Source organism: Abramis brama (genome assembly GCF_963993115.1).
Source record: "Abramis brama genome assembly, chromosome: 1".
Classification (NCBI taxonomy): Eukaryota; Metazoa; Chordata; class Actinopteri; order Cypriniformes; family Leuciscidae; genus Abramis; species Abramis brama.
Window position 1 is genome coordinate 40,841,849 of NC_139963.1, and position 15,152 is coordinate 40,857,000.

The 15,152-nt window shown below is 40.4% G+C and overlaps 1 protein-coding gene and 1 long non-coding RNA gene across 3 annotated transcripts; one reads left to right on the forward strand and one right to left on the reverse strand.

The window, feature by feature from the left end:
• Nucleotides 1-5,795: 5,795 nt before the first annotated feature.
• Nucleotides 5,796-7,050, forward strand: LOC311094126. The gene is made up of 3 exons (XR_014608569.1): nucleotides 5,796-6,002; nucleotides 6,093-6,191; nucleotides 6,259-7,050. It is a non-coding gene; the product is annotated as an uncharacterized lncRNA (long non-coding RNA).
• A 2,127-nt stretch (nucleotides 7,051-9,177) lies between these two features.
• On the reverse strand, nucleotides 9,178-13,806 carry LOC311097010 (uncharacterized protein). Of its 2 annotated transcripts, none has more exons than XM_084136478.1 (2): nucleotides 13,519-13,806; nucleotides 9,178-11,900 (listed from the first exon to the last, which is right to left on the reverse strand). In XM_084136478.1, the coding sequence occupies exon 2, from the start codon at nucleotides 11,824-11,826 to the stop codon at nucleotides 10,252-10,254; it is 1,575 nt and encodes a 524-aa protein (XP_083992604.1). In that variant the 5' UTR covers nucleotides 11,827-11,900; nucleotides 13,519-13,806; the 3' UTR covers nucleotides 9,178-10,251. The 2 variants fall into 2 exon arrangements, with proteins under 2 accessions (XP_083992604.1, XP_083992605.1); XM_084136479.1 differs by having other exon boundaries at nucleotides 9,178-11,599; nucleotides 11,765-13,555.
• Nucleotides 13,807-15,152: the final 1,346 nt, after the last annotated feature.

A 15,152-nucleotide genomic window follows, 5' to 3' on the forward strand; every position in this document is an offset into this window, starting at 1 on the left:
TGCTGTGATGTGGTGATTGATTCTTTGATATCGCAGCTTTACAGGAACTGTGGAACAAAAATAGCTTTCTTTTTACAACATATTTCAAAATCGATGTTTGAGAGAGTATACCCCCCCCCCCCCAAAACCTACACAACAGCATAGTCTGTTTCAAAAGGAAAAATATAATGGTATGATACCTCATTATGATACTTCAATTGTAATTGTGTACTAGCATTGCATATATTCCTCATGAAGACAATCCCATATATGTAACACACTCTATGAATTGTAGGACTGATAAACAAACACCCTGGTTGTCTACAACTCCATCTGCTCTGGGGATCTTTTCTTAAGCTGGTTCAGACCAAAGTCCCTTTGACGCAAGTCATTTCACTCGGCGGCCATCTTTGAAACGCCTCTTGGGCAGCTATTTCAGCATAGACAGTATAAGAAATGGACACAGCGACCCCATAGATCTCAATAGAGAAAAGTGAAGTCAATTAGAAGCACTCACTTCCGGATGGCTGAGTGTACTGCGCAGACTCAAACTGAGCTTGACGACGTAGATGTGACGTGAGCAACCTGTCTGACAGTTGTAAGTCTTCTCTATGGGCTTCTCCCTTGACTTTATCGGACTTTATGCCTCCACGTCCAGAGATGGGCATAAATACATGGAAATGTATTTAAAATACAAATACAAAATACTGTGTGAAAAAAATTAATGTATTTAAATACAAATACAGTATTTTGTATTTTGAAAATACACAAAATACATGTGAAATTGGCCATCCAGTACGGTATAGATCACAGTGAATGAAGAAACTACATAGGCCTACTGACTTTTCATTTCTAACCTCATCTCTGCCCTCTCATTCTTTTTTTCTTTCTTTCTTTCTTTCTTTCTTTCTTTCTTTCTTTCTTTCTTTCTTTCTTTCTTTCTTTCTTTCTTTCTTTCTTTCTTTCTTTCTTTCTTTCTGGCAATTACAAATAAACTTATGCAAAATAGCAGCCATTTATATACTTATTTCTGGTTACAATGTAGTCTATTACTTGTGGTGAACACTATTAAAAAATTCATACTGTATGTAAAACTGTGGGAACCTTTTCTGCTATCTAGCAAAGAATATGGATGGGCGAAATTACCAAAATCTCAGTTTTACTTCACAGTAACAATATCATGGCTTCACAATTCTCAATATCAGTTTTAATTCCACAGAATAAAGTGAATAATGCACTATTTTAATCAACAAGTAGAATTGATCATGACATTCTCACCTTATTCCAAAAAAAAAAATCGCTGATCCAATGCTGAGCTAGTGAATGTCTGAACTAGTTGCACAAAATCAATACCCTGATAAAGAGGTTGACTGGCAAAAAGTATTTTATGTATTTTGAAAATACAAAAATACTCATCTTAAATGTATTTAAATATAAAGATTTTTTCCAAAGGCTTTAAAATACAAAATATGAAATAGTATTTTAAATACATGTATCTGAAATACTGCCCATCCCTGTCCATGTCCCCCCGATTGCCTGCGAGCTTCTCCTCCTGTCTATATGGTAATTTCTCTACTGTGCAACAAAGAGTCGCGTGGTTTATCGCACAATCGTTAGTCTATTTTTACAAAAACTGCTTCTATGGGGCCATAACGTAAGATACAAGGTAATGGAGTCTTTAAACGCTTCAGATGTAAAGTTATTCGCTGTCAAAGTGACGCCAAAATGAATGGGAGTCAATGGAATGCTAACAGCAGGTAATGGCTTGCTAACCAATGGCGTACGCTTTCCGGGTGCTGGATTACCCCCTTGTATTTCAGTCATGCAAGTGCAGCTCCTATCTCTTTGAATGGGGAAACATCACATTCCTCAAAGCTGTTCTGTTTGGGTGGTTTGGGTAATATCACGATCTGTTGCATTATATGTCAGTTTCAAGGACTTTTATTTTGCAATCGTCATTTCCTGCATTTCCTTTCTATTTTCCCCCATTATTATGCCTTCTCATTGTCTTATTGATTACACACACCTATTCCTTATTTGTTCATTAGTTCCAGTGTACATCTGTTATGTTGCTATTTTAGATCTGCTTCGACTTGCCGCATCTTCATCCTCATCCTCAACCAGCTGTGTCAGAGTGTCTGTGTAGAACATTCCAAATCAGTCACCTGTGTGCTTTCATTTTATTAGGATGATGGATAGATAAGACATGTTGTTTGAAATATGTTTGATAAATTAACTTTCTCATTCGGCCTACAGAACTCAATCCAACACGTGTAGAGTGATAAACCACTTTTTCACTGCTGATTATGTGTTTCCAGTCTGTGGTTAGTTACCCTGAAGACACTTTTTACGCCCATAGAACTGTGAAATGGATCATGTTGTGTGCAGTAGGTTAAATATATTAAGAAAATATACAACATAATATTTTACAAATTAACCTACAGTATGTTACTCATACTAGAGCACAGTTAACAGGAAACATACTCAGAACTTTTGCTAACATCCTGGCAAGGTCACCATCATTCCAGTAATCTTAATAGTATATTCATTCAAAGTTATCTAGTCTTCAATAATGTTCTAAAAATGTTAGCAAAAAAAAAACAAAACATTTTTACATTGTTCATGGAAATTTTTTTCTGAAATATTTTAGTTTGTCAGACATTTTTTTTAAACATTACCATTTGTTTCAGAATGTTCAGAGAGCATTCAAAAGTATCCCATAATATTTGCAAAATTATGAAATGGAATGTCCTGGACACTAGTGCTGAATGCCAGTCAAAATAGTGCAGCATGCACACTCAAAACTCACCATGAAAATAATGTAAAGTGTCTTGAATGAGAACACCAGGAATAACCGCCTGATAAGTTTGAGGTTTACACCCTGTACAACAAAGTACTCCACCCTTCAACACCAGTGTTGGGGAAAGTTACTTTTAAAAGTAATGCCTTACAATATGAGCCTGATAAGCCAGACCCACATCAAGATGTTGGGTCTGGGAACACACCATTGGCAGGGCTCAATCCGAGGGGTGGGATAAACTGATGTCTTTCAAATTCCCTCTGCACGCAATAGGATAGTGCTACAACTAACCACCAGTGGAGGTAGTTGATAGATTCAACTTTTGCCGTATCCAGTCGGCAAATCTCTGAACACATCTTCCTTTTTTAAGAATGACTTAAGTGACTTAAGAGTCGCGGCCAAAGCCGATTCGAAAGGCTGCTGTTCGCCAGCAGCAGCAGCAGCCATCTTCTTTGTTTTCAAGTAGCAGGGAATTCACGCGGAACCATCGCAACTCGGCCGTCTTTATGTTAAGCCCGCCCACTGACTCTATACACAATGTGATTGGCCTGACTAGAGTTTGTTTTTTCCAGCTCGCAAGCCAACGGAGAGTTACTAGACGACCCTGGCTGCAAATTACATTTGCTGCCGCTAGGGTTCATCTAGATTTCTAGGCTATTACAATTTTGCTTTACTCCCTAAAAGAATAAAAAACTAATTGTGTTTAGTTACTTTTAATGGAAAGTAATGCATTATGCAACTTTTGTGTTAACGTTTCTCACCTGGGCTGGACTTGTTTTATTTTTTTATTTTCAGATATTTTGTTGTAAATTTGCTAATGCATTACTTTAATAGTTCCTTGAAAAAATTAATCTGATTACGGGACTCACATTGCTTGTAATGCTTTACCCCCAACAATGTTCAACACTAAATGTGGAAGCTGCCACCAAAGTTTCTCAAAAAGATTTGGTCTCTTTTGATTTTCATCCCAACTATAGATCTGTGAGAGCAGAGGACCTGTTTTCTAATAGCATGCAATGTCTTTTCCATAATCAGTACAAGTAGATTCATCAGTAGTGTGTCGATTTCACATTGGGTCAGACAGATTTGTCACTCCACCTTATGCTGGTACACATTGTATGATTTTGGGCTGTCCCCAACAAAAGATGACCAATCATGGTGATTTCTGTGGTCGTATCTCCTAAATGGTGGTCCTACGCCATACAGTAAGAGAAGTTCTAAGAAGGCCATTGTTACTGTTGACTATCGTTCTGACTAACAGTTGGCACTAACAGAAACAGCCATCAGAGAGATGAAAGGTAAGTCATCAGTTTAAATAGATACTGTCTCTGTGAGGGGTTTCTGTGCTTACTGTAGATTAAATGTATATTAATTATACATCACTACAGGACTTCACCAAGGACTATCACTGTCCTCTAGTATATCTTGTGCTTTGAGTTTGCCTGACTGTGAATTTCTGCCTTGAGAAGTCCTGTACACTCGCTGGGAAATGGGAGTGTCATCTATGGTCCTGATTTTGTGGGAAACCAAGCTGGTTCCACCGTAGTCGTAGCAGAATGAGAACATCAGAGAAAGAGGTTAGTAAATATGTCAGTCTATTTTGCTGTGTAACAGATAGCTCAATGTTAGAGAGATCTGGCAGTACAAATGACTTGGGTATTGACACTCAACTGGAACCAAAAACATTTCACATTATTCAGAATTTTATCAATTACTACCACAAAACCATCCTGATCACTCTCAGAAATGGGATGGAAAGTGGGAAATGGCATATGCAGAGGAATTGACCACCTTCAGATAAATTGAACCCTTATCTGCTTTCATCACAGGCCATGCAAATCCTACCTTTGAGTCTTCATGATAGTGGGGCTCAAACATACCGGTGCAGCCATTTGGCAGCAAACCTCCGTGGTGTAACGCAAATTTCAGAGAGATTACAGCCTCTGACAGAGAAGGAACAACCGTAGTGGTCGAAACTGTAACACCCACAAGTTTAAGGGTATGTTGGTCAACAAAGGATATGGAGTCCTCACCTAGTTCAAAAGACATGTTCTGCAGTTTAATCACAAATTTCTGCATGGACAAAAAGTCCCAACCAAGTACAACAGCTTTTGAGCAATTTCGGATCCCTTGAAATGAATCTGAAACTATGCTTTTCCAGAGTGACATTAGCTGACAAAGTACCCACTGAATCTAAAGTGTCACCAGAAATAGAAGTCAGAGGTATGACCTATTTCACTAAGGGTCTTTGACATAAAGTAGAAGTAGACATTCTGAAACCTTAACTTATAAGAGAAACATAAGCACCAGTATTAACAAAAGCATGAACTACTGCATCTTCGATTACAAATTACACCTTTTTTTAAAATCATTTAATCAGTTAGCAACTGTCCGTCATTGTCAACTACCGGTAGTTTCCCTCATGCTGATGAACATGTGAAGGAGACTGGTAACGCAGATGACCAGGACTTGAAGAACGATTACTTTGCCACTTTGTTGGGCAGCCGTCCGATAACCTGTTGCCCCTACCACGTCAGAACGAGAAGAATGATCCAGAGAGTCTCAAGCTGTGATGCGTCTGCATGCTTCGTAACAGTCCCTATCACCACTAGTGTCTCTGTATGAAGGTCTACTTTGGTCATAGAAAGAGTCAAACTCAGTATATGATTGTCTGTCACATCAGCGACATTAAGATTTACACACTTGTGAATCATCCGGGATAAGGCTGTGCCTTTGATGATCTGTTGGCATTCCTCTGTCTGCTGACCTTGAGCTATAGTTGATCCACTCTCTCAGTCAGACTTCCCAGAGTCCAATGAAGTTTCATGAAGTCCTCTGAAGCTTTTTCTCTGTTATTTGCATTAGCCTCGTAAGTGGGAAAAGCTTCAATCACCAAAAGACAAATTTCTGCCTCAAAAACTTGGAGTTCCTGGCCATGCATGCAGGTGTGCGCATGTGTAGCAGGAAGGGTTATGACCCCTCCTACTTGTCATGGTTTGGCCAATGGCCTGGCATCCGGTGCGTATAAGAGCATGGGTTACCGGTTCCTTAGTGTGCGTCACTATCCGGGGCCGTGACGTCACCCAGGCGCCCTGCTGCTTTTTGTTGGAGTGCAGTGTCAGGTGTTGCTCGTAAAAAGATCGCTGAAGCTGCTTATTCACTGTCAGTGCTGTTTGCCAGTCTGTGTGCTTTCTGGAGAGTTCAGTATGGACATTTGAGACAGGTAAGGGAGGCATTTGTATGCGACGGTGTCTTGTAAATGAAGTTTTGCTTTGGCTGAGCGGGTAATCTGACTAATCTCTGTTTAACGTAGTGTAGGATCTATCTGCGCTTTCTGCCAACGAGTTTGTCGGAGACATTTGACTCCATCTACCGCATAGTTCGGGATAGTAATCCCGGGACAGCATGTTTTGTGAGTATACTGCTCGAGCATGAAGCCAAGGGAGAATCGCGGTGTAACACCTTTGTTTTGTTTTTAGGCACGAGATAAGGACAGTAGCGGCGTCCTGCATGAGAATTATCTGCCCGTTGCTTCATCATAAACTGCTGTTTGCTCTGCTCCTCATCGGCTGCTGTTCTGTTTTATCTGTTTTGTGTTCTGTTTTAAGTGAACTTTCAAGTGAACTGTCTTGAGTGAACTGTTTCGACTGAGTGAACTGTCTTGAGTGTTCTGTTTCGAGTGAACTGTCTTGAGTGTTCTGTTCCGAGTGTTCTGTTTCGAGTGAACCGTCTCGAGGGAACCGACTCGAGTGAACTGACCCGAGTGTTCTGTTTCGAGTGAACCGTCTCGAGGGAACCGTCTCGAGGGAACCGACTCGAGTGAACTGACCCGAGTGTTTCGAGTGAACCGTCTCGAGCGAACTGTTCCAGTGCACTGTTTTCTGTGAATTTTGTTTTCAGTGATATGCTTTGAGTTTCTTTTGATTTGCTTTTTCCTGTTTATTTCTTTAATTGATTTCTGTTTGAATTTGTATATTATTTTGGTTTGATTATTGTATTAGTGATTTATGGTTATATCATTTTGTTCTTTTTGCATTCTCTGACATGAGTCGTTGAGTGTGTATTAGTGTGTGTGCACTGTGTATAGAGTAATTTTCATAAGGGTGATATCTCGAGACTCTCTCTGCGGGTAAGCCCAGGTTCCTCTGCTGCCAACGATAGAATTAAACAATTGAGATGAGTGTGATTGCTGGTCAATGCCTCTTTTAACTATGAATGTTGCTTAAATAAAATACTTTTGTACGATTACTTATGTCTCTGACTCAACGGTGATTGGGACCTGTGCATGCCTTAGCTTAGAGGTTATATTAAATTCTTGGGGTGAAATTCCCCAGGTGGCGTAGTCGGAAATTACATCAATTTGAGTCAAACCACGCCCGCTCTGCTACACATGCATAAACTTTGAAATGTGTATAGATAAACTCATTCGCCAAAAATATTTTTCATTTAATCTTTCACTTGTTTATAGTCCTTGATTCACTAGTCAAACTGTCTGAGTAGCTAAAACCAGTACCATCGAGGCAAGTTTGCAAAATCATAGATAATCTGGCTTTACAAGCCAGACAAGTAGTATGTTGAGGGTTGATTTGTAGGGAACAACTACACGCCTGCGCACATATATTCAAACGCGCATACCTATAGACTGAACTCGTAATTTGCATGTGCACGGCATCGGCGTTCTCACTGGTTTGCGTTTTTGAAGTTTGCGCAGAAAGAACTTAAGAGTTTTCTGTTAAAACGGTGTCGTGTTAGCGGCCCCTAAGTTAATAACTAATGATCGTTGCGACGGAAGTGAATCAATCAAACTAACTTTAGCTGGACAATAACTTTATTGTAGAGCTGCTATAACGCCAAAACAATCTCTGTTACATTAATTTCCTATTGTCAATGTAAAGCTGGAACAATCTACATGGTTAAAAGCGCTATATAAATGAAGATGACTTGACTTGACTTGGCTTTATCCAAATCCATGCTAGCCTCCACGGTCACTTCAATCACTTCAAAACGTCTCGACCAGTGGATCTTATTTTTTTTTTTCATCCCCAAAAAGATTGGAGGAAAATTTCCATTAAAGCCCTGCTGTAAGGATTCCACTGAAGGTGAGTTGAATTAAACCAAAGTGCAGTATTTATTCAACATAAACGTGAACAAAAAATACGTGAAGCATACTTTATCACAGTCGAAGTGAAATAAATGCAATATTTGTCAAATACACAGACGTTTCAGAGACATTTTCATTCAGTAGGCCTACTTTATGTACTGCTTAATACAGTGTCTGTTTGTACAAGAATAAAGTTCCACTCACGCGCCATGACCAAACCCGCTGCCACCAGATGTGTAAGAGGGGCTGCAGAACAGAAGAGCTGTAGATGGGTCAGAAATAATAATGCAGGCATACACAGAAAGATAAAGCTTTACTGACGTTTGTCAGATCTCATGCTGTTAGGAGCAGCTTGAGTTAACAGCTTGCTTCATCTACCCCCAAACATACCACTACTACGCATGCGTCAGCGTGCCAATTCCCAATCCTTTTCAATAATGTCACAGAAGTACACCGATGGACAGTAAATTACCAAATTACCCAATTTCCATGAACACAAAATATATAATCATAAAATAATCATACAAAAATAAATCTAGGATTGTGACAGCAGCATCCATTGTTTTCATTCTCTTCAAATCTAGAAATTTAAAATGTTATTTCATTTGAACATTCATTATGCTGCTTTGTTGATGGATTTTTTTAAAATTTATTTCATGATTGATAGAGAATTGTTGATTGATTGTTCTGCTTTCTAGCCTTATCTTGGTGCATACAGGCAGAACAGGATATGAATAGGAAATTATAACAGATGGAACAGGTCTGAAACATTTCAAAATAAACACATACCTCTCTCATTGTTCTGCAGTGGACAATGAGAGAGACTCTGCAGTGGTGTTGTAGTTTCCTTCACTGTTAGAATATGAAATAATATAAATTAGGGTTCTCCTCACAATGCGTCAAAACAACAAGAGACAAGAGAGCTGTGAGATGTTGAGTAGTGGTATATTTGTCCTTGTTTTCTCACTGACGCAAACTGTTATTGATAAGTACTGTTATTATGCACAGACAAACTCAGCAAGCTCAGATTTCAGACATACATCTGTATATGGGAGAAGAATAAGAATCTGTATAAGGAAGTAGACAACCTTGATGTCAGCATATTGGGATTTATTTGTGTGTGCATGGTGTGGATCATGGTCGGAATTTGAGGAAAACTGACTTTATATTTACTAAAAATGCATTAAGTCAGAAAGCTTCAGTATTATCTGTATTTAATATAGTGACATTTAGACAATTTAAAGCATGGCTTAAGTGTCAAAAACATTACACTATCATTCAAAACTTTGTGGTCATCAATGTTGCATTTATTTGATAACAGTAAAAACAGTAATCTTGTGAAATATAGGATTTAATATAAAAGAATACAACAAAATGTAATTTATTCCTGTGCTCAAAGCTGTATTTTCAGCATCATTACTCCATTATTCAGTGTCACATGATACTTCAGAAAACATTCTCACATGATGAGTTGATGCTCAAAAAACATTAATTAATATTATCAATGTTGAAAGCTGTTTAAAAGTATTTTTTTATTAATAGGAAAGTTGAAAAGAACATTTATTTTAAATAGATTTTTTGGTAACAGTGTTAAAGTCTTTGTCACTTTTGATTAATTCAATGTGTCCTTGCTGAATAAAAGCATTATTTTCATAAAAATGAAATAAAAAATCTTCCTGAGCCCAAACTTTACTGCTGCCATTTCAAGTATCAAATCCAGTTCTGCTCAGTGTTCTCGTATACATGTTTATCTTGTACTACTGAAACTCACAGCTCTTCCTCTTATTCTGCTCTTGTCCTACACACTGCTGACAGCAAGAGAATGAGTGCTGAGAAATGGTTTATTCCCATGGTACGATGTTTGGTGGAACAGGGATTTTGGTGCACAGTATTTATAAAACAACCCCACACTTGGGGAATACTGCAGCATAAGAGAACATGAATATCTAATAGAGAGATGTGAAGGAAGCCACAGGATATATCTGTCACGAACTGCTCCGAGACTCGAAGGTAGATCCAAATGCAGCTTTTATTAAGAGGCAATCCAGACACGTAATCCAATAAACAGGCAGTGGGTCAAAACACAGGTAGGCAGTCCAAACAAACAAAACAAGACAGGCAGGGGTCAGAGGCAAGAGAGTAATCCAAGGAACAGGCAAGAAATCCGAAAACCAAGAAACAAGAAAACCAGGAAAAACGCTCAGAGTTGCAGTGTGACACTAAACAAAACTTCGCAGTGAGTGATGGGGTGAACCAGGCTTATATGGGGTGAACTAAACAAGAAGATGAGATACAGGTGAATGTGATAATGAGTGCTGATGAGTCCAGGCAGAGAATGATGGGAGATGTAGTCTGTGAGTGAACATGAGAGTCAGGTGTGGAGTGCCCTCTGGTGGCTGTCAAGGGCACTCCAGCTGGTTATCGTTACATAGCCCCTCCCCAAAGAGCGGCTTCCAGACGCTCCAAAACTGTCCAGGTGGGAGGTGGCCCGGAGGCGGATCCGGGGGCGGGATGGAGGGCCAGGTCCGTGGAGCGGAAGAGGACCTTGAGACTGCGGTAATAAGGGAGGCCAGGACGGAGCAGGCAGTGCAGGCGGCCAGGGAGGCGACCATGGCACAGGAACAGACACCGGCTCAGGGACAGGAACAGACACCGGCTCAGGGACAGGAACAGGAACCGGCTCAGGGACAGGAACAGGAACCGGCTCAGGGACAGGAACAGGAACCGGCTCAGGGACAGGAACAGGAACCGGCTCAGGGACAGGAACAGGAACCGGCTCAGGGACAGGAACAGGAACCGGCTCAGGGACAGGAACAGGAACCGGCTCAGGGACAGGAACAGGAACCGGCTCAGGGACAGGAACAGGCACCGGCTCAGGAACAGGCACCGGCTCAGGAACAGACACCGGCTCAGGAACAGACACCGGCTCAGGAACAGACACCGGCTCAGGAACAGACACCGGCTCAGCGGCGGCCATCTTTTCCGAAGACACTGGCTCGGCGGAGACCATCTTGTCCTGAGACACTGGCTCGGCGGAGACCATCTTGTCCTGAGACACTGGCTCGGCGGTGGCCATCTTATCCGAAGTCACAGGCGTGGTTTCAGCCATCTTGTCCGAAGACACAGGCGTGGAGTCGGCCATCTTGTCCGAAGACACAGGCGCAGAAAGAGGAAGAGGAACAGATTCAGGCTCAGTATCAGGATCAGATTCAGGAGTGACGTGAAGCTCAGTCTCTGGATCGGCAGAAGTGACGTGAACAGTCTCTGGCTCAGGATCAGCGCGCTCTGTGCTGGGCAGGACCAGCGGCGAAGAGGGCTCTGTGCTGGATGGAACCAGCGGCGAAGAGGGCTCTGTGCTGGATGGAACCAGCGATGAAGAGGGCTCTGTGCTGGATGGGACCAGCAGTGAAGGCTCTGTGCTGGACGGGACCAGCGGTGAAGAAGGCGCTGTGCTGGACGGGACCAGCGGTGAAGACTCTAGCTTGGCGGGCATGTCGCTTGCTGTCTCAGGCGCGGCAGGCATGATGCTCTCAGTCTCAGGGGCGGCGGGCATGACGCATACTGCCTTGGCTTCGGCAGATCTGGCGTGAAGTGCAGGCTCGGCTGGACTGGCGTGAAGTGCAGGCTCGGCTGGACTGGCGTGAAGAAGCTCAGGCTGAGGGGATACTCCAGGCTCACGGAGCTCCTCCTCTACCCCGCCCACAGTAAACGATGATCCGCTTAACAAAAGGGCCAGATCAATATAGTGCTCCAAAGTCTCATGAGGATCATGCAAGGGCATGAATGAACTGAACGGTTCAGATAGCCCTCCCCGAAAAAAGATCTTAAGGCATTCTGTGTTCATTGAGGTGAGATTTGCCAGTTCAATAAACTCCTCGACATACCTCTCAATCGGCCGATTCCCCTGACGGAGACGCAGGATTTGTACTGCTGTATCTGATGGCATCGCTGCTGGATCTAGGTATGGCGAAGTTTTCTGTCACGAACTGCTCCGAGACTCAAAGGTAGATCCAAATGCAGCTTTTATTAAGAGGCAATCCAGACACGTAATCCAATAAACAGGCAGTGGGTCAAAACACAGGTAGGCAGTCCAAACAAACAAACAAAAACAAAACAAGACAGGCAGGGGTCAGAGGCAAGAGAGTAATCCAAGGAACAGGCAAGAAATCCGAAAACCAAGAAACAAGAAAACCAGGAAAAACGCTCAGAGTTGCAGTGTGACACTAAACAAAACTTCGCAGTGAGTGATGGGGTGAACCAGGCTTATATGGGGTGAACTAAACAAGAAGATGAGATACAGGTGAATGTGATAATGAGTGCTGATGAGTCCAGGCAGATAATGATGGGAGATGTAGTCTGTGAGTGAACATGAGAGTCAGGTGTGGAGTGCCCTCTGGTGGCTGTCAAGGGTACTCCAGCTGGTTATCGTTACAATATCATCGTAAACAAATATTTACTGTAAAATATAGTAATTTTATAATAATAATTTCTCTAACATAGTCTTTCATTTGGGTGTGTTTGTTTTATTTAATATTCTATAACACATATCAAAATTATTTTTTAACTTACAAAGCAATACACAAATTTGCCTCAGTTTATAATAGTAATTCGGTTACACCATCCATACCTTCTCATTCTCTTTGCTCTGCTGGGTCGCTTTCTCTGTATCAGCCTCTTTGAAAAATCAAAACCATGGTTCTGAAGTTATGGAATTCATTACCTGCTTCCATTAGGAATGCTCCTTCACTTGATGTGTTTTAATAATCTGCTCAAAACACAGTTTCTTAAAACAGAAAAGTTTTTAATATTTAATTATCTATAGCTGCGTTTCCATCACCCTTCAAGTTGTGAAAACTGAAATTATGAATTGAAAATAAAGCCTACTACAGCAACACGTCAGTTTCGCAAAAATTCCCATATATCTCAGAAAAGTTTTTACGCTTGCATGAGGTGGTTTTCCAGGCAATTCGAAAAAGGAATATTTCACAAAACTGCAATGGAAACAGTTTTTTCACATTTACAGGTCACCTGGCGTAGGAGTTGATCATTCTTTAAAGATGACGCGGTATGTTTGGACAGAAGATGAGACAGAGTTTTTTATTAAACTCATAAAAGACAAAAGAATTGCGGGAATTCTAAACAACAAAAAAATGCCACATTTACCAAGACGTTGAAGCAGATACGAGGAAACATATAAGGGGTTTTCCTGACATTAATGCTTGGATAAGACGCCTATGTCTCCTTTGATTTAAAATAAGGGCTAGTGCAGTAGCTGCGATATATACGTAGGCCTAAAACTACAAACATCCGTTGCCATGTTTGGAACCACTTATCGCGAGAGAAAAAAAAAAAAAAAAACGTTTTAGTCGCATAACATCGGTTAAAGGAAAAGGCGTTATTTCGCAATTTTTGAAAATATCGCAAAAGTTTTGCGCAAATCTGTAATTGAAACCAGGCTGTTGTTATTATTATAATATAGATCATGTATTATATATTATTTGTTTTGTTTTTTAGTCTTTGACCTCCGCTTCTGGACTGTTTGTGTTGTTGTACAATCTGTAAACACCATTTGTTGTGAGATCAGGATTTGATTTTGATCATGCTTTTTCCATGCTTTTCACGGAAAACAGGTTCATACCTACATGCCTTTGAATTTCAGAAGAGATGTTATGTCAGGGATCTTTTTTCAGCATGCACACCAACCATAATGTCTGTGAATGAAACAATACATCACAAATCAGAGTAAGAAGCACTGATGATAAATGAAGCATTGTTGTAAGATAATTGAGTACTTTGAAGTCAGGTTTTAAGTTTTCAGAGAACTTGCATGAGTTGAAGTGAGATGCATGCAGTCCAGTTGCCAAATTGAAAATTAAGTTTGTTTCCAGGTTCACTGGGTCCGTCCCTTTCTATCTGTGGAGGGGTGTTGTTGTTGTCGTCTGTTTGGTTTGCAATGCATTACCCTTCCTGGAAGTATCAAACATATTAAAAGTTAGGCAGGATATGACACCTCTAAAGGTTCATTATTATGTGATCAAAGCTAAAATATTCAACTGTCTCCATCTTGTCTTTCTGGGAGAAAGGATTTTATTTTCAGGTATGCTCTTTGTTTTATGCTCTTTGAAGTGCATATCACTTTAAGTTTTCTTAAAGCTTTCTCTTCTGCTCAGAAATTCAAGGGCATGTAGGTGTGAACCAATAGAGACGAAAGTAAGCATCGAAAAACAATCCAGCACAATCACTTCCTTATCACACAACAAATGGTGGCATGGCAACACAAACAATCCGGAAGGGTAAAAGGTGACAACCCCACACCTGTTGGGGTTGACATACAGTCTGTTAAATTTTATTCTTGTGTTGTAGTGCTATGAGTATAATTTATTATTATAAAATGCAAAAGATATTGTCACAAGGCTGTAGCACAGGCTGAAGACAGGCAAATAAAGAAAGTTAAAACACAACATAAGAGTTCACAAAATAAACACTGGACACTGATCTGAGGAAAAGGAGGAAATTAAGTACACATCCAAACAAGGCTAATTAATGAAACACACCTGAACCAAACAAACTCATAATGATGGTGACCATGGAAACAAAGGAGGAGTGGGAAAGTGAACAAAGGAAGACAGAAAACTAGGGAATACAAACTAAAAGTCCATGAATACTAAAGCAAACTGAACATAACTGTGACAGATATGTGACCCTGGACCACAAAACCAGTCACATGGGTAAATTTTCTGAAATTGAGATTTATACATCATCTGAATGCTGAATAAATAAGCTTTCCATGGTTTGTTAGGATAGGGCAATATTTGGCCGAGATATAACTATTTGAACATCTGGAATCTGAGGGTGCAAAAAAATCTAAACATTGAGACAATCGCCTTTAAATTTGTCCATTTATGTTCACGATTGTGCTGCATTCACTCACAAAAATAAATGTTTTATATATTTACGGTAGGAAATCTACTAAATATATTCATGGAACATGATCTTTACTTAATATTATAATGATTTTTGCCATAAAAGAAAAATAATTTTGACCCATACAATGTATTGTTGGCTATTGCCACAAATATACCCGTGCGACTTGTGACTGGTTTTGTGATCCAGGGTCAAATATGTGCATACTTTTTCATTTTTTAAAGGTCAGATTAAAATGAAACTGTAATGGTGAAATACTGAAAAGTCCTGTAGGCAGTGCCTACATACACATCGCTGTGATTGGCTGATTTTAAACTGAATTACATGGCTGTGATGTTCCTGAAACCT